At 42.9% G+C, this 19981-nt stretch overlaps 1 protein-coding gene across 8 annotated transcripts in view; it reads right to left on the reverse strand.

Annotated features, from left to right (window-relative positions):
- CREBBP (CREB binding lysine acetyltransferase) overlaps positions 1-19981 on the reverse strand; it is a 191714-nt gene that overhangs the window by 99941 nt on the left and 71792 nt on the right. For all 8 annotated transcript variants that reach the window (XM_073362774.2, XM_073362776.2, XM_073362780.2 and 5 more), the window contains exon 3: positions 4922-5098. In XM_073362774.2, coding sequence (XP_073218875.1) covers positions 4922-5098 — 177 coding nt within the window. The remainder of the gene's footprint in view (positions 1-4921; positions 5099-19981) is intronic.

The following is a 19981-nucleotide window of genomic DNA, read 5'->3' on the forward strand; positions in this document are numbered from 1 at the left end:
GCTGCTAGGAGAATGATACCAGTTCTGTCGTGACATATCCTCCCCATAACTTGCAGAAGTAGGGAAATGGGAGGAAAGGCATATCTGAGGCCATTTGTCCAAGGCAACAGAAGAGCATTGCCTTGGGAGTCACAATCCATGGCACCTCTGGAACAAAATAGGGGGAGCTTTCTGTTAGTTTGGAATGCAAATATTGGAGTACCCCACCGGGTAAGTATTTCACTTATGATTGTCATGAACCTCCCACTCACAGTCTGCCAAGAAGCTTCTGCTTAGTCTGTCTGTAAGGGAGTTGTGAATACTGGGGATATAGGCGGCCTGTATCATGACGTGCTTTCTGACGCACCAGTTCCAAAGTCTGACAGCTTCCAGGCAGAAGAAATGAGATTTTGCTCCTCCCTGTTCATTGACATAGACCACCATGGTGATACTGTCCAACATTATCCGTAAATGGAATACGAGTATGAGTGGAAGGGAGGCTTTGCACGCAAGGCAGACTGCCCTCATTTCTAGTATGTTTATATGTAGCCTGTTCTCTCGTGAGGTCCAGGTACCCTGACCAATGTGGTTGTACAGGTGAGCATCCCACCACAGGAGGAAGGCATCTGTCACAATGGTGGCTGTGGGAGGGCTGAAGGGAACTCACACCACGACCAACAAATGAGGGAGGTGATAACTCTGGTGGGAACAGTCACCTTGGAATTGATGTGGTCCTCGTTCAGTTGGCAGATTGAATGGAGCCAAGCTTGCAGACACCACAAGTAGAGTCTGACAAACAGCGTCATGTAAGTGCATTTGGCCTTGAGCCTAACAGTGAAAGATACCTGTGCACTGTAGTTTGTGGTCTGCTGGTAATGCATGAAATCACTTTGGTTATTTTATGAATCCTGTCTGTGGGGAGATATGCTCTTGCAGAAACTGAGCCCAATGTTGCCCCCATTAAATTTATTGTTCTTGTGGGTAACAAAATGGACTTTTCTTTATTTATGTAAACATTTATGGCTGCTAGAAGTTGTACGAGAAGACCTGACCCCCGAACAAGAGCGGCCTACCAGGAGTCAGTCATCTAGGTATGGAAACAATGTATAGCCCTGGTACTTCAACTGGGCTGCTACCACAGAGAAAACAATCGTAAATGTTCTGGGTGCTGCAGTGAGCCAAAAGGGGAGGGCCTGAAACTGTTCCTGGCCAACCGTAAAACGCAGGAACTCTCTGTGTGATGGGTTACGGTCCACATGGAAATACATGTCCTATGTGTCAAGAGCTGTGAACCACATCCTTTTCTGAAGGGAAGAGTTTATCAATGCCAATATAACCAGAATTTCAGCTTTCAAATAAAGATGTTGAATTGCCAAAGGTCAGGATGAGTCTCCCCCTCAGTCTTCTTTAGAAATTGAAAATACTGGGAGTAGATCCCCGTCCCATGATGAGGTGGGATGTGCTCTATTGCCACTCGGTGCAAAAGGGATTCTACCTCATGCTGAAAAATCACCTCATGAGAGTGGTCCCCAATGTAGGACCAGGAAGGGAGTTTGAGAGGCAGGAAGGAGAGAAACTATGGAGTATCCCTGATGGATAATCTCCAGAACCCAACTGTCCGTAGAAGTGTTTAGATTCTATAGCATTAAACTGCAGTTTCAAAAAGGAATTATGCAGCTGTGCAAATGGCTTCATAATAGAATTATACACAGGGTCCTGACTTTACCAGGTGGCAACAAGCCCCTTTATATAAACACACCACCAAAATATAGATGATTTTTAAGACAACGCACGCAAGAGATGAAGGAGCAGTCCTCCGACAACTGGATGGGACTAAGCCTGGAAGTTTATGAGATTTATATTCTCTCCTTCCCCTTTATGCTTCCTTTCAGACACAGCCTGAAGTGAGGATTCCTGAAATTCCTGCTAGATTTAAGAGAGTTATCTGAAAGACAAGGGTGGTATCTGTGCATCAATACTTCTGCTAAAGAATGGCAATGTTTCTAGTGTCAACCAACAGTAAGTAATTTGCATCTCACTGAGAGGCATTATCAATTTCTATAGTAACTGCTATCATGTTTAAGAGCATAAAACATAACTAAATTTGTAGTTTCCATAGAAACTATACAAGCAGTTCAATTAAATTATTCCTAATACATTGAGGGATCTTCAAGTGGTGATATTTTAATTTTACTTTGTGAAGCTGCAGCAAGCACAGAAAATATCAAATGAAATTGGCCAAGTTTGCAATACTCTAAACATCCACAATTTCCAAAGTAAATTATATTTTTAAAAAGTATACTAACAAGAACTATTCTCACAATTAACTTGCACTAACTAGAAGTCATTTGTTTTGCACAGCAGAAACAAGAGAGCATTCAATAGTGTGCTTCCCATATCAGAGCCAAAATGATACCAGATACTATTCACTCTATCAGCAAACAGTCCACTTTGTATATAAAACAAAACTTCTAACTGTTTTAGGAATTTACACACACTCGTAGTGGTGTAGATAGAGCTTACATAACACAGCATTTCCTGCATCTATTCTGGGACTTAGTGTACAAGGTTAAAACCAAATACAACCCTTTATGACAAACAATGGAGTATACCTTGAGAATTAATTTACTGCACAACTGTGTACACACAAACTTTGTCTATATTATTAGAAAATTTACCCATTGCCGAAAATGCGGATCAGGTGAACCCGTGCGAAGTTGAAATGGCAAGTGCAGACAGGATCAAAGTGAAACATTACTGAATTTAGAAACCATGGCTGAACCTTGCAACCATTTATTGCTTCAATATTCTAAAAGGTGACCAAAACCACAGTGTAATTCTAAAAATCTGTATGAAAGGGCATTTCATTTTATTATGGCATTTTTAAAACACAATTTTCATTTAAAATACAATACAGTGGTCAAAATGCACTTGCTCTCAGTCTTTTATCAAGACTGTGGATGGAAGTGGCATCTCTTACTAACAGTGAGATGACAATAAGCACAGTTAGATAAATTTAAGCACAATAGGGCACTTTAACTTTGCAGTAATAAATATGAACACACAGTTTATGAAGTAACAATACGACAACCTAAGATACTGGACCTTACTATAAGTTCACCACCAATATGAACAAGTTTTTGTTACCAAACTCAGGGGTTCTCAAACTTCATTGCACCGTGACCCCCTACTGACAGTAAAAATTACTACATGACCCCAGGAGGGGGGGGACCAAAGCTGGAGCCTGCCCAAGCCCCACTGCCAGGGGCAGAAGGGGGGTTGGCAAAGCTGAGGCACAAGGGCTTCAGCCCCAAGCAAGGGGGCCTGAAACCTGAGTCCCAACACGCAGGGTTGAAACCCTCAAACTTCGGCCTCAGGTGGTGGGGCTTGGCCTTCGGTTTCAGCCCTGGGTCACAGCAAGTATTAGCCAGCCCTGGCAACCCCATTAAAATGGGATCACGATCCACTTTGAGGTCCCAATCCATAGTCTGAGAACCACTGAAACTTATTCTAGAAGCAGCCTTATGATTACATACCACATAGTATAAAGAACTGAATTGGCTGACTTTTCTTATAACCTTAAGGATGACTTCATTTATAAAGTGCAACAAAATTTTCAGTAATCATTTTAGGAGAAACTGTTGTAATTGATGGTTTCTCCTTTCACTTTTGAGTTCCAAAATTGTATGCAAAAAGCTCCTCCTCCTTTCTAATCAGCTGTGCCTTCATTCAGTGATGCCACAATCCAGTGTTGCCTTTTAGCAGCATTCTAACACAGCTAGAAAAAATTAGGAAGGAACTGATTATTTTGGTAAAGAAGCTTTTTCTTAAAGGTGATCTGCAAAAGAAAAATGAACACTGATGTAGAGGGAGATTGTCAAATGGAAAATCACATTTCCAGTTGAAAATTTTGTAGCAATATTTTTATAAAGAATCCCTAAGATGAAAGGAAAATATCTTCTCTTTATTTCAGTTTGCTTGGTGCATTTGACAGCATCTAGTGAATTCAGTTTCACTGTTCCTTTGAGTGTACAAACCTACCCCAGACTCTATAGACTCAATTACAGCAGAAGCAGAGGTGAAAGTGTAACAGACTGAAGAGGCAGCAGGTGGTAGTGTGCACAAAAAGAAAAGGAAAGGTGAAGGCTTGAGCATGCTCGGTGATGTTGCTCTCAAGTACACTCAATTCTGAACATCAGCAGGGAACAGACACCCCTCCCCCCTTAATTTTAGTTTTAATAATGCAGAGCTTATTGTTTAGGGGTACTCAAAGAAAATATTTTTAAAAAAATGGAAATTCGTAGTGTCTCCTTTTAAGGACAGAACTTTTTGCTAAATGCTCCTGGTAACCAATAATGGGTGTTACTGAGCACAGAAATAAGTTTTATATAAGCTTCTAAATCCCCCCCACCTGCCTTCCTGATTATTTCTCAGTTTACTAGAGATGTGACAGAATGCAATACTGTCTCAGAGGAATCCACGCAATTCTTAGTGTCTGAGATACCAGAGAACAATGAATTCTGGGATATCTTCAGTGAAACAAAAAGAACCAATTTCTGAGGTGAAAAACAATTGGGAGGGTGGATGCTAGTTACATAAGACTAGCCAAACTGGGTCAGACCAACGGTCCATCAAGCCCAGTACCCTGTTAAACTTACTTCAATCTTTCATGCTCACCACGGGCTGGATAGTGGGCACACTTTGCATATTTGGGGCTTACTTCATTTTTGTTTTACAATTCACCTTTAATATTTTGCTGACCAATACTATTGAGGAAAGAAATCAGATTAATGAGTTTTCAATATCATTCATTAAAATCTAAACTAGTATGATGTGAACTCAGTTTTTACTAGATATAACTTTATACATGGGGATTTGGAATATATTTTGAAGGTGCATAACAAGGAAGGGGGAAATGACATAGAAGTTAAATACAACTTACCATATTTGGCACACTGGTAACTGAAGTACTCTTGATGTCAGTAGAAAAGGGAGGCAAATTATTTGCCATGCCTGGCTTGTTTGGTAACTGAGGGTTCACGCCTGTAGCTCCCATCTGCTGCCCTCCAGCTTGACTAAAGGGCTGCCCAAAGGGACTAGTGTTACCTGTCATTCCCATCTAGAATAGAAACAAACATATTACTATTAACTTTCACTTATCTACAAACATTTTTAAGATAAAAGTAGATGTAAGCATCCATCTTCATATTCTTTGATCCACGTGGCTAGAAAACCCTTTCCCAGACATTGAGGGGTCACTCATCATTCATTTCAAAAACTTATCTGATCAGGCAATAAAATTTGGACACCTGGTTTTATCCATATGCCTCGTGCGTCAACCTTATTTGTTGCAGTCCAATTTATAAAAGCACGATAAAACTCTGAAGAAGGAAAAGATTTACTCTTTCCAATGATGCACTCATGAAACAGACCCCAAAAGCAGATAACTTTTTTGTGTGCGCTCTTTTGTGCAGGAGATGCAACTCTATATACAAATTGCATATGGGGAAATAAAGGACTATCTAGTAATTTTTTATTTGTTTAATTATTTGTTTAAACATTTTGAAATATTACCAAAAAAACCTACTTTACATCAGATATGGCATACTAACCCAACAAGAAATTCTGGGTATAAGTTTATATAAGCAAGCAATTTATGAGATATTTTATTGATAGTCATAAATAACATTTTTAAAGGTTAAGAATTTGTCTTCCAAACAAGGATGAAATGGGGATGGAAGATGGGAGGGGCTTGATTATGAAGTGTGGAGATTGCTTATTTTCTCTTCTTGCATTTATAGCAGCCAAGTTTAATATGACTGTATTCTTTTATATAACATTGGCAAAATCATATAAGGACTAGGAGGATTTCTACTGCAGTACAGGAAGGAATGGTTAGGTTCATCCAAGGGGAATAAAACAAGAACTATAAAAATGAAACAGAAAAAAAGCGAAGTAGAATGTGTTTATTTAGATTAATACAAAAATTAAAAAGGACACCTGTCTCAGCTTCTTTGCACCCTTCCATAAATTAAAAAAAAAAAACAAATTTAACCAGCAGAACACAAAACTCCCCTTGAATGAGTAACAAACATTGTCTATTCATAAGATCTATTTGCCTGTGGAAGCGTCTCCTAAGAGAAGTGGTGGAAGCTCTATCACTGGAGTCATTCAGAACTACACTGGAGAAAACCACTTAAATATACTGTAGGAATTTATTTCTTTGGCAGGGGAAGAGCAAGATAATTTATCCCCTCTTTTCTATTACTACCTTTATAAAGCCCATGACAGCAAATCCCAGTGTGACAAGTCAAGAAAATAACTCTTATTATCAGGGGGAGGAATTCTATACACATCCCCATCGTCACTCTTCAAAAGTCTTACATATGTGTAAATTCAAACATTTGAAGAGTCCATATTTTAAGTATTTAACAACCTCCAGTTTCCCTTTCCACTCATCTCACTTGCCCGTGTGTCCCACACACATTCTAGTGTTCCCATGCCCTGGTTCTTTACCCTCCTACAGAGTCACCTCTGGCAATAGGAGGAAAAAGTGAGGGAAGGCTTTAAAGGGAGAAAGTTATCCCCCTTTAGGGTCAGGTCAGCTTTCTGCCTTTCCCAGTGGATGCTACTGAGCAGGACTCCCTCCCTCTCTTTCCCTCTAGCACTGCTGAATATGCTCAAAACTAGAGACAGGATGTAAATGCTAGGTGTTCTGTACTTAGTAACTGGATGACAAATTAAGCAGATCACTGACTCAGCTTTGCAATTCTCCATGCATACCTTACTGTCAATTAGGGGAAGGGAGTAAAACAGTCACCTGTGAAGTGCTCAGCATGGACAGAGCTATTGGGCAGGAAGTCTTGCAAGCCTTTTCCACCTCTGAGTTGCTGTATTAGTACAGTTGATTGGCTAGGGGGCTAGGCCAGAGGAGAGCAAGAGCTGCCTGTTTAGCATGTGGCCCAGAACCAATCAAAAAGGCATAGTCTCCCTGCCTGGGAAAAACTGTGTTTGGGCTTACAAGTGTAAGTCCCCTGACTGTGAATCAGTACAGGTGAGGAAGCGATGTTAGAGCTGGTTATGGCTCCCTGATTCTGTGGGGTGGTCAACACTGGCCCTGGCCTCAGTGAGGTTTAGAGTCAATGTGGGGCTCCTCTAAGTTACACCACAGGCAAAGGGTCCATTAAGCCTCTCTCAATTCTGCAACACTACTTGCTTTGATGTGGCTGGCAAAGGAAATATTCATAGGAGCTTATGCCAGCACAGAGCTCCCACCATACTGAATTCCCTGCTGGTCATTTGCGACCAGATTCCAGCCCTTTTGCACTATACAGAGTGGTCAGATCTCATCTGAAGGAAATCTATCACAGTTCGGAATCTTCTCTTACCTGGAGAAAAGTAAAGGGAACTAGTTTATTAGAACAAGAGAATTCCTTGAAAAAGGACCTTACATGGAACTGGTGAAAAAAACATTGACTCTCCTCTGAGGCAAAAAACAGTGGGGTTAGTTCAGAGAACAACCCAGATGGAGAAGTAATTACAGCATAAAATAAATAAAAAGGAGACACTCAGTCTACAATTCAACTTTACAGGACAAGAACACACATTACTTTTATCCAGAGCACTAGATCCAACACAGACTTTCCTAGCAAGCCATACAGTCACCAGAGTGAACACCAAGCATTCAGATCAAAACACTCTAAAAGTTAAGATTGCTTCAGGAACATTAACTCAGCCATATTATACATAAAATGCTCCTCCAAAACAAGCTAAACTAGAAGTACGTTAAGGTTGCAAAGTCAAGCACTCAAATTAGGAAATGGCATATTTAAGGCTCTCTTCAGCCTTAATTTGTTCCCCTTGTGCATATGCATTATGATACAGTCTTTAATTACATGATTACACACAATTTTTTTCAGCAGGAAAAAACTGCCAGCAGAGAGAGTTTTGAGAATAGAGGACAGTCTCCCTGCCCTCAGTTCTGGTGCCCTGTGCCACAGCAGCCAAAGGGAGTAATTGAAGGGAAAGTACTAATTAGCCCCTGCAGCCCCAGGATAGAGTATGCTCAGTCCCTCTATGGGGTTGGAGGCAGGAGACATGTACATTTCAGTAGCCATATAGGAGCTGTGAACGAACACAGCCTGCTCACTACAGACAGACAATCTTCAGAGAAATTAGGTGCCAAACTCTAAAAGACTTATCTTTCATAACTGTTGCTCATGTCCATTCCATTGTAGTTGTGTGTGCTCGCCACATTCACCGGTACCAGAAGTTTTTCCCTCAGTAGCATCTGTAGGGGACCAGCTCTGGTGCCCTCTGGAGTGGCACGCATGTGCGCCAGTATAAGGGTGCCGCCAGCTCCTCCTCCCTCAGTTCCTTCCTGCCAGAAACTCCAACAGAGGGGAAGGACGGTGGGTCATGGAATGAACACGAGCAACATATCTCGAACAACAACAGTTAAGAAAGGTAACTGTCTTTTCTTCTTCGAGTGCTTGCTCATGTCCATTCCATCGTAGGTGACTCCCAAGCAGTACCTCCAGAGGTGGGTAGGAGTTCATGGACATGTCAATTACAACACAGCTCTGCCAAATCCAGCATCATCCCTGGCTTGCTGGGTGATGGCATAATGTATCGTGAACTTGAGTACTGAAGACCACATCTTGGCCCTGCAGATGTCCTGGACTGGGACATGCGCCAGGAAGGCAGCCGAAGACACCTGAGCACTAGTCAAGTGAGCCATCAGTATCGGTGGAGGCACAGCCTGCTCCAACTTGTAATGAGTATGGACACAGGTGGTGATCCAATTCGAAATCCTCTGAGAGGACACCGGAAGGCCCTGCATCCTGTCACCTATCGCGATAAAGATCTGAGCTGATCTGTGGAAGGGCTTAGTGTGCTCCCGGTAGAATGCCAGGGTGCGCCTGACATCTAGAGTGTGCAGCCGCCTCTCACCATTGATCGTGTGAGGCTTTGGACAGAACGCCAGGAGGAAGAGATCCTGGTTGACATGGAAGTGCAACACCACCTTTGGCAGGCGGGCTGGATGGGGCTGCAGCTAGACCCATGACCTTGTAGAATCCTGGGTACGGGTGCGCCAAAATAAGGGCTTTAATTTTGGAGACACATCTCGCCAACGTAATAGCTACAAGGAATACAACCTTCCACGACAAGTGGGAAAGGGAACAAGAAGCCAAAAGCTCAAAGGGCAGGTCCATGAGCCCGGAGAGGACCAGGTTGAGGTCCCATTGGAGGACCAGGTCCCAGACCAGTGGAAAGAGTCTTTCAAGGCCGTTCAGGAACCTAATCGTCATGTCGTATGAGAATACCGATCTACTCTGGAGGCAAGGGTGGAAAGATGATCTAGCCACCAGGTGAACCTTGACTGAAGAGAAGGCGAGGCCCTGGTGCTTTAAGTGAAGCAGATAATTCAGAACAGACTGCAGAGATGACTGGGTCGGGGAGATACTCTGCTCTGCTGCCCAGTATGAGAAACATTTCCACTTTGCCAGGTAAATTGCTCTGATGGAGGGCACTAGGAGGGCTCACTGGAGAAAGCTTGTTCCCCTGGATTCAGCCACGCAGCATCCAAGCTGTGAGGTGGAGTGAGGTTCGGTTGCAGCAGCCGACCACGATCCTACGAGAGTAGGTCTGGGCGGCTGGGAAGTGCCCATGGGGCTGCTACGGCCAGGTCCATGGGCATCCCGAACCAATGTTGGCGAGGCCATGCTGGGGCAATCATAATGACCTTGTCCTTCTTGATCTTTAAGAGGAGATTTCTGATGAGTGGGATTGGCGGGAAGATGTACATCAGGTCTCCTGACAAAAGCATTGCAGGGTGCAGAACTGATGACACCACTGCCTGGTGGTGAACAGGTCCACTCAGGGAACTCCCCACTTCTGGAAGAGCATCTTGACAACCTCCAAGTGGAAGGACCACTTGTGGTGAGAGGAGGACCTGCTGAGGTCATCCACTAGCGTGTTCTGGACACCAAGGAGGTGCAAGGCTTCTAGGTGGATTGCATGTCGGATGCAGAAGTCCACAGGTGAAGGGTTTCCTGGCATAAAGCCGACGAACAAGCTCCCCGCGCCTGCTGACAGAGCATGGAGGCCATGTTGTTCATCAGCACTTGCACTACCCAACTGGATAGGTGAGGAAATAACACCGCGCAAGCCAGACTGATGGCTCTGAGCTCCCTGATGTTTATGTAAAGTGTGAGCTCCTCTCTTGACCATAGCCCCTGCGTTCGCAGTGTACCAAGATGCGCTACTCAGCTGAGGTACGATGCATCTGATATCAGGGAGACCGTAGGTCATGGGCTCGCAAATGGCACACCTTCCAACATTGGTGCCAGGTCAGACCACCGTTGCAGGGAAGTACGTACCCGTGGCAGGATCATGAGGAGCTTGTCCAGGTGATGCCTGGCTGGAGAATAGACCAACACCAGCCACATCTGGAGGGGGTATAGTCTGAGTCTCATGTACCAAACCACGTACGTGCATGTGGGCCATGCGCCCCAATAATTTGAGGCAGTGGTAAGCGGGTGGCCACAACTTTGGCAATCAGATCTGACATTGCCCTGAACCTGACCTCTGGAAGGAAGGCTCTGGCTCAGGTAGAGTTAAGGACTGCATTGATATTCGACATTGGTGAGGCCTCATCTGGAGTACTGTGTCCAGTTTTGGGCCCCACACTTCAAGAAGGGTGTGGATAAATTGGAGAGAGTCCAGCGAAGGGCAACAAAAATGATTAGGGGACTGGAACACATGAGTTATGAGGAGAGGCTGAGGGAGCTGGGATTGTTTAGCCTGCAGAAGAGAAGAATGAGGGGGGATTTGATAGCTGCTTTCAACTACCTGAAAGGGGGTTCCAAAGAGGGGATGGCTCTAGACTGTTCTCAATGGTAGCAGATGACAGAACGAGGAGTAATGGTCTCAAGTTGCAGTGGGGGAGGTTTAGATTGGATATTAGGAAAAACTTTTTCACTAAGAGGGTGGTGAAACACTGGAATGCGTTACCTAGGGAGGTGGTAGAATCTCCTTCCTTAGAGGTTTTTAAGGTCAGGCTTGACAAAGCCCTGGCTGGGATGATTTAACTGGGAATTGGTCCTGCTTCGAGCAGGGGGTTGGACTAGATGACCTTCTGGGGTCCCTTCCAACCCTGATATTCTATGATTCTATGATAAACTCTATCCTTTGAACCGGAACCAATGTTGACATTTGTTTGTTTATCAACAGGCCTAGAGCTTGACAAGTGGCTTGCAACGTCTCGATGCTGTGCTGGGCCTGGACCTGGACCAGCCCTTGATGAGCCAGTCGTCGAGGTAGGAATAGATCTGGATACCCCGACATCTGAGGTAGGCTGCCACCACCGACATGCACTTTGTAAACACCCTTGGCGCCGTTGCTAGGCCAAAAGGGGAGCACTGTGAATTGGTAGAGGGTGGTCCCAACTACGAAACGTAGGAATCCTCTGTGTCCATGAAAGATTGATATGTGAAAGTAAGCATCTTTCAGATTGAGGGCAGCGTACCAGTCTCCCAGATCCAGATCCAGGGAAGGAATGATGGAAGCCATGGAGACCATGCGGAACCTCAACTTCTTGAGATACTTGTTGAGGTTCCGCAGGTCGAGGATGGGATGTAGCCCCCATTAGCCTTTGGGATAAAAAAAACCAAACAGGAGTAAAATCCTTTCCCCCTCAAGTGGAGAGAGACTTCCTCCACAGTTCCCACTCGCAGAAGGCCCTACAGCTCCTGAGCGAGCAGATGCTCTTGAGAAGAGCCCCTGAAGAGGGAAGGGGGTGGGGGCAGTGGAAGGGAGGAGTAGAAATAAACTGGAGGGTATACCCCCCTGCTACTGTGCTGAGGACCCACTGGTTTGATGTTATAGAGTCCAAGGAAGGGAGACAAATGGTGGGAAAAAAACAGGGATGCTGGATCCAAATCACAGGCTGGAAAGTCACCCTTGAGCGCACCCTCAAAATGCCTGCTCATTACCCCGTTGGTTGCAGGTAGAGTTTGAGCAAGCTGTTGGTCTTGCCGGTGCTTGTAGCTCCTGCCCTTTTTGTGGAAAGGCTCTGAGGTTGGCCCCCGAACCTGTGGAAGTGCTGTGGCTGGAACTGCTTTTTCTCACAGAAGCTGGTGTGTAAAGGCCCAGCAAGCACAAGATCACCCTAGAATCTTTCAGGCCATGTAACTTGCTGTCTGTTCCATGAAAAGAGAGGTCCTGGATGGACTGCTGAACCTCCACCAACAGGCCAGAAGACTGCAACGAGGACACACAAATCATGGCAAGGGCCGAAGCCATGGTCCGGGCTGCAGAGTCCGCCGCATCTGAGGACACTTGAAGGGATGCCCTGGCCACAGCTCTGCCCTCACCCAGAATCTCCTTCCTGGGCTCCTCTGCCAGCAAGTCCACAAACTTGGCCATGGACTGCCAAATGTTAAAATTGTAGCGGCCAAGTAGCGCCTGATGGTAGCCCACTCTTAACTGGAGGCTGGACCATCGTATATATTTTTCTGCCAAAGAAATCGAGCCTCTTCGCCTCCTTATTCTTAGGGATCGATCCCAGTTGGCCTTGTCTATCATGCTCATTGGCTGCTGATATCACCAGTGAGCTAGGAGTGGTGTGTATATAGGTATTCAAATCCCTTAGCAGGGATGTAATACTTCCTCTCCGACTGCTTGGAAATAGGAGGCAGTGAAGAGGGAGCTTGCCACAAAGGTTTTGATCAGCTTTACCACTCCCTTATGGATGGGCAATGGCACCCCAGAGGGGGCTGCTGCAATTAAATCATCAAACAGGGAGTCGGAGGGCTCTGCCAAGTCCTCTAACTCCAGGTTCAATACAACCCTCTTAAGAAGCTTCTGGTGGGCTTTTATATCCTCCTAGGGGACCGCATGGGAAGGTCCCGCTATCGCCTCATCTGAGGATGAGGAGGCGGGTAATAGCGGGTCTGCCAACTCCGTGGCCTCCACCCAGGGAGCCCAGTCAGGGCTGGCTGACTCTGGGGACCTTAGTCTAACTCTGCTTCCGAGTCCGGGGTGGTGGGAGACTGTTGCTGACTATTTCCCAGATGCCCCTGAGACCGATCAATGTCCCTGTGATGATTGGGGAAACCCCCAGGTGTTCCATAGCTGCCAAAAAGCCGGCCATTGACCATGTGGCAGTAAAACCTATAAAACTGTGGAAAAAAAAATCAAATGTCTAGTATGCAGCTTGGTCACAGACAATGCTGCAAATGTATCCAAGATGAGAAGAAACTATTTACAAGGGAGTGAAGAGAGTCCCAAGATAACATACGGTTGTAGTGCTCATTTGATGCACCTCCTAGCAAAGACTTCCATATTCCAGAAATAAAGGCTAAAGTTGAAACTGCAAAATACTTCCATAACAACCGCTTTGCAGCAGCTGCTCTGAAAAAAATGGGAGAAACCAAGCTAACTCTCCCAGAAGACATGCGACGAAACTCAGTAGTGGACTGTTTTGAGCACTATATCAAGAACTGGCCTAATCTGATGACAATTTGTGAACAAAATCGTGAAAAAATAGATGGCACTATCAGAGCCAAAGTTCTCAACATTGGGCTTAAGAGAAATGTTGAACACATGCAGAGTGCCCTGAAGCCTATTTCTGTAGCCTTGAACAAAATGCAGGGAAATAGCTCTTTTATTGCCGATACTGTTGAAATTTGGAAGGAACTGAGTGAGATCTTAAAAAGAGAAATATGGAATGACAGAGTTAAATTACAAGCATTAAAAAAACGAATGGGACAAGCACTATCTCCAGCTCATTTTCTTGCAAATATTCTCAATACTCGGTATCAGGGTCAAACCTTAGGTTCTGAAGAAGAGGAGTTGGCTATGACATGGACATCCAGCAATCATCCCTCCATAATGCCACCTATAATAAACTTCAGAGATAAGGGTGAACCATGCAAGAAATATATGTTTGCTGATGAGGTTTTAAAGAAAGTCACACCAGTGAACTGGTGGAAGTCACTTAAGCACTTGGATTCAGAGACTGTTGAAGTGATCGTTTCACTTTTAACAGCAGTGTAGAAAGGTTTTGGGGGAAAAATATTGTTTTGCCTATGTTTAAAAAATATCTTACAGTAGTTACATTTGAGAAGCTCTAATGGCTCCATGTTTTGGAGCAGTGACTTGAAGTTTGACAGGAGTATTGGTTTTATGTCAAAGATGTGCCTTTTGCTGTGCCTCTGAAACGTCACCCAAAGTTGGCCAGGTTCAGGGTGGATTTAAATCGCTAGTCAAGAAGACTCAATTTAATCATGGATTTCTACATAAAAGTGCATTCTTGTTGGTATAACCTTAATACATAGTCTTCACAACTCTCAGATGTAGGTTTTATTTTTAGAAGGTACACACTGTACATTTTTAAGTAGTTTTACAGCTGTATGAGAAAATGAATGATTGGTTATTTCAATTACCTTTGGGTCTTCTGCCGGTGTAGAAAGAATATTTTCTTCCTTTAGACTAATCCATTCAAATTGAGAAATCGTTTGGGACCTGAAAAAGCAGGAAAGCTTGTTTTTCTTTTCCAGATTATGAACAAACAGGACAATGAAGGTGAAGATGACTGAGTTAGCTGCAGAAGCCAATATTTTAAGTTTCTCATGTTGACCTGGGCTGACAGTCTAGTAAATAGATAAATGAAATATTTAAAAAAAAAATTTAGTTGAAAATTATTTTAACAAAAACAAACCTGACTTTAATAAACTTGAATGTTTAACTAATTCAAAAATTCATATGCTTTTTTAAAATATTATGTTTGCTGTTGAAGAAAATAATCCAGAATATATAATGTTTTTAGTTAAATAAAGTAATTTAAATGTCTGTCTGGTGATGATCTCCTCCTAATACAGCATGGCAAGAAAATTCTCCAAATATTAATGATTAACCTGTTGAATTGGAGATATTTATGAAGTCATTGGGAGGTGAACTATCTGCTTCAATTACCTTTGGTAACTGAAATAACCAATCATTCATTTTCTCATACAGCTGTAAAACTACTTAAAAATGTACAGTGTGTACCTTCTAAAAATAAAACCTACATCTGAGAGTTGTGAAGACTATGTATTAAGGTTATACCAACAAGAATGCACTTTTATGTAGAAATCCATGATTAAATTGAGTCTTCTTGACTAGCGATTTAAATCCACCCTGAACCTGGCCAACTTTGGGTGAAGTTTCAGAGGCACAGCAAAAGGCACATCTTTGACATAAAACCAATACTCCTGTCAAATTTCAAGTCACTGCTCCAAAACATGGAGCCATTAGAGCTTCTCAAATGTAACTACTGTAAGATATTTTTTAAACATAGGCAAAACAATATTTTTCCCCAAAAACCTTTTTCAGAAATGGCAATCTGTTTTAGCTGAAAACTTTTTTTAAAAGACCTGTCTCAGGCAGAAACCTAGCATAGAAAATGTCAGCTCAAGTAGTTTAAGTCTGGCCAAGTTATAAGCAAATGAAAAAAACTATTTTAAAATGGGAAGTGTTGTCCTATTAACCAATATATAGTGCCACTTGCACCACCTATAATTTCCAATTCTTCTGTCCTTTACAATGTGAAGCTTACCATGTCATGTTACAGGTATAAACTTGCCAAATCCAACACTGCTGGAGCAAACTTTACTTTTAGGATTTCTTAACCTGCATACCATACTTGGTATCATATCAGTTACTTTTGCACTTTGACTTTAGTTATCATTGCTTCAAAATTAAAACAAAATGTTTTACTACCATGCAGAAAATAGCCTTTCAAACTATGAGGAAGATAACAATTAGTTATAAAGGGACAAAATTTTCAATTCCCTTATTACCTGCCTTCCACCTAAACAAAACGTCAAATTGTGCATTAACAGATATGTATTAATGTATCTTAGAACAAAGAAAATCATTACTCCGCCTGGGACTAGTAAGACGCACAACATTCTCTATAACACTGAAAGCTAATGTTATGAGAATTGGCTTAAAATGTTTATTTAAACTGCTATTAAAATTTAAAAACTACTATAAGATTTAATTTTTATGGTGGAAGTTCTTCAAAGGTAATATGAAAATACCAAAAAACAACTCAGAAGAGGTGAAAATTCCTTTCCCCCTCTTATGTTTCAGTCTAAAAGTCATGTTTTTCCTTACCAGAATAAAAACAGAGAATACAAAATAAAGCCAAAGTTGGGAAAGGGACCATCTGCAAGAATAGTTTGTCAGGAATATCTAATTGTATCTTATTGTCTATAGTCTTATCACAAAATAATTGTACGATTATTTTTTTTAGTCAAACCCTCACAAAGAATACATATTAGCAACTATATTATGATTTCTAGAGACAAAAGAATGCACCTAATATAATTCAATTTTTATTTATTTATTTTTTGCATTTTACCATCATGTTTAAAAACTAATTTCAAATAAAGAAAGGGAAGACCAGAACGGTGTTTCAGTGGCAGAGCAACCTGGTGCCAGACAGCAGGTCAGAATCAGAGTGAATCTTCAAGAGTCAGCAATGCTGCAGAGGCAGTACTCTCGGTCCAAAAAGAAGTGCAGTTCATAACATTCCTACAGCAACTTCTCCAGCAACTACAGAATGAGATCAACTGCTTTGGAGAGAACCAGTTTCAGTTTTTCTTGGCCAAGCAGGTAACACCAATATGAACGAGAAAGATGAAAAAAGCAATGAAGGCAGGAACCTAGAGGACCCACCTAAGGCCAAGCACTTTCACACACCAAAAATATCCAGAGTCAGATGGGGTAATTCTACGCATCCTAATTACGTATCTGAAGATTTTAAAGTAGTTTACCATTTCAAGAAGTGTGTCAATTAATCCTGGCTTGTTAAATCTCAAAACAAGTTTGCAAATTTATTCAGAATCTAAAATGCAAAATCTCTGCAGTATTTTTGCTTATTATTCAGACTGAGAAACCAACAGCTTTAAAGTAAATGAAACCCAGACTGTTCCAATTCAGCACTACACTTCCTCAACCCACATACCTGTGAGCAACAAAAAATAACCACCATTCTGAACAGATCTGCATTCTCATATTTCTCAATAAAATTCTGGAAAGTTAGTGGTTCAGAAGAATTACACTTTCTAATCACAGATCACCAAATACATGAAAAAAGTAGTAATATAGTTTTTCACTAGGTACGGCAATGGTATATACATTGCAATGTGAAACTCTCGGTCCAAACATGAAGAACTGAGTTTTTCAAGGAGTTTGGTGAGTTTGCCTCGCAAAAGGCACCAATATCCACGATTAACAGGCAGAGGCCTTCACTGGATTTACCACCTGGGTGTACAGTTCTGCTTCACAGGTTATGGCTCCTCGAGCTTCAATCTGGTTTCCATTCACCCTTCTCTACCTGAAACTGCCTGCACTAAGGTCATCCAAAAATCCCTCAAACCGGATTCTCTTTACTCAGTGCTGTGGACCATCCCCTTTTTCTTGAGATCCTCCCTTTCTTGCACTTTGCAATTCTATCATATCCTTGTACCGTAATCCTTTTTCAGTCTCCTTTCTTGACTCTATGTCTCCCTTCTGGCCCCATCAGTCTCGGAGTTCCATCCTAAATCCCCTCCTCACTCCATTCTTTGTGTGGCCTGTCTCATCTACTCCTATCTTTGTTAAAACAAATCCTCTATCACTCCTAGTCATCTGCATCACTTCACATCTACTGCTGCATCACTACCAGTTTGCATTCATAATGGTTGTCCCATTGCTTGGTCAAACTCAGTGAGCCAAACTCATGGATGGTGTAAATTATACAAATGTAAAAGTTACCAAGACCAGGGATGTAAGTGCCTAGAAGGAATGCTGTGCATGCTGTTGCAATTTACTGGTAGGTTAGTATGTATCTTAAAGTACAGCTTACTGTAAAAATAACCTGCAGAAAAAGTGTCACCATCTTACTCAAGAGATTTGTTCTTTTTTTTATATTCAGGGTCTGAGCTTCTGAATTACTGAGAAAAACAAGTTTAGTAATGTATAATTCTGCAGTGCCAGCCAGATTCCATTCCATGTGTATCAACAAAACTGTTCACTAAATTCATTTTTTGCCAGTTACACCTGTGGAAACCCAATGAAGATGCACAGGTATCACTACAGGCATCATCTGACTACCAGAATCTTTACTACCAAGGATGGTGGGTGCGAAGTAGAGAACCCAGAATGACTGATTCCAGGGACCGTGCAGGGCTCTCAGTTAGAAAAACATCTTTTTTACATTCATATTTGTTTTGTGCTAGGTCACCTACCATGCATCAATACATTAAGGATTAGTCTCCGGACACCAGTGGGCAGTTGGCATGGTATGAAAATTATGACCAATACAGAGCCTATTTTATGTCCCAGAGCACTAACGAATACCCCGTTGGGTTTGATATAAGTAGACTGGTACACTTTAGGCACACATTAGATGCTAAGAGATTAATATGGTTTGGTGTGTCAAAATACTTCTTGAACCACTATGGAAAAGGGGGAAAAGAGAAGTGGGCTTGAGGGGGAAAAAGATAAATGGACTATGCTTGTCTCAGCAAGACTGAAAGCTCCTCTTTCACTGGGCTGACATATCCAAACTCTCACCAAGTCCAACTTCTCCATTTTCTATTAACTGCTAAAACTCTATTCCATATCTTGGCTTTCAACTCACCTCTACTACTATAATCACTTCCACCCTGGCCAACCTCTCTCTTTCTGATCTTTCCCTTCTATCCAAAACCCTGCAGCAGGCAGAAACAATCACCTCTTGGTTCATTACAACCATGAAACTCTCCTCCTCAGTCCATTCCCTGACTTCCTTTCTGGATCCAGAGCTTTGTCAAGCTCTTTACATCAGTTTTTAGGCGCTTTACAGCGTTACCCTGTACTCTATCGCAGACCACTTCCTTCTACACTAGGGGTCTCAAAGTCCCGGCCCGCAGGCCATCTGCAGCCCAAGAACCTCTCCACTGTGGCCCGCGGAAATTTTTTAAAAAAAGTTCTTTCATCAGGCCCTCATGGCTGCTGGCTGAAGGGGGGGGGTCGGAGGGGAGTGGGCAAGAAAGATTCATATGCCCCTCCCACCAATGTTGCTCCATCCTGCTGCTCTTGGGACCCTCCCAGGGGTTGCACTCGTCAACGTGTCACTCACCTTGGGCAGCTCAGCTCCCTGCAAGCAGTTGCCGATCCCTGCTGTTGCCAGAGACCCATGCAGCCACACTGCCAGCTGTCTGCTGCAGGCGCTGCCCCCTGCAGCTCCCATTGGCTGGGGGAGAGGGACAGATATACCATCACTAGTCACCGGGCAGAGTCAGCCATGGAGGCAACGTCACTAGTCGCAGGGCAGAGTCAGCCATGGAGGCAGAAAGCCAAGGGAGTGAGGGAAAAGGCTGGGAAACGGGCTGGGATGTGGCGTGAACACCATCTTCAGTGACATTATTGGCCTGCTGGGAGGATTTGAGGAATGGCACTGGCCCTAAGGTAAATTGAATTTGAGACTCCAGTTCTACACCCGAAGAGTGGTTGACAACTTGGTCAATCTGAGCTGTTTTAATTCCATGGCCACATTCATCCTGTTACATTATATCTGATTATAGATAAAAGCAGAATGGTATCTGACACCAACAAATGCAGTCTTCTCTGATTGAATTTAGAGCAGTAACACTCACCAAACCACCAGAGATGTTGGAAGTCTTCATCATAGGACTTGTATTTAGACCTATGTTCCTCTTGGTTGGTGAAGACCAGGACAGAAGAATTTTACTTTAGAAAAAAGAACTACACAAACATGAGGAAGCTAGTTATATGGAAATTAAAAGGTTCAGTCCCAAAAGAGAAATGCTTGCAAGCTGTATGGAAACTTCTGAAAAACACTATAATAGAGGTTTAAATTAAATGTAAACCCAAAATAAACAAACAAATATAGTAAGAGGACCTAAGTGCCTGCATGGCTAAATAAGGAAGTCAAAGAAGCGTTTAGAGGTAAAAGGGCAACCTT

This window comes from Lepidochelys kempii, chromosome 10 (assembly GCF_965140285.1).
Source record: "Lepidochelys kempii isolate rLepKem1 chromosome 10, rLepKem1.hap1, whole genome shotgun sequence".
Taxonomy (NCBI): Eukaryota; Metazoa; Chordata; order Testudines; family Cheloniidae; genus Lepidochelys; species Lepidochelys kempii.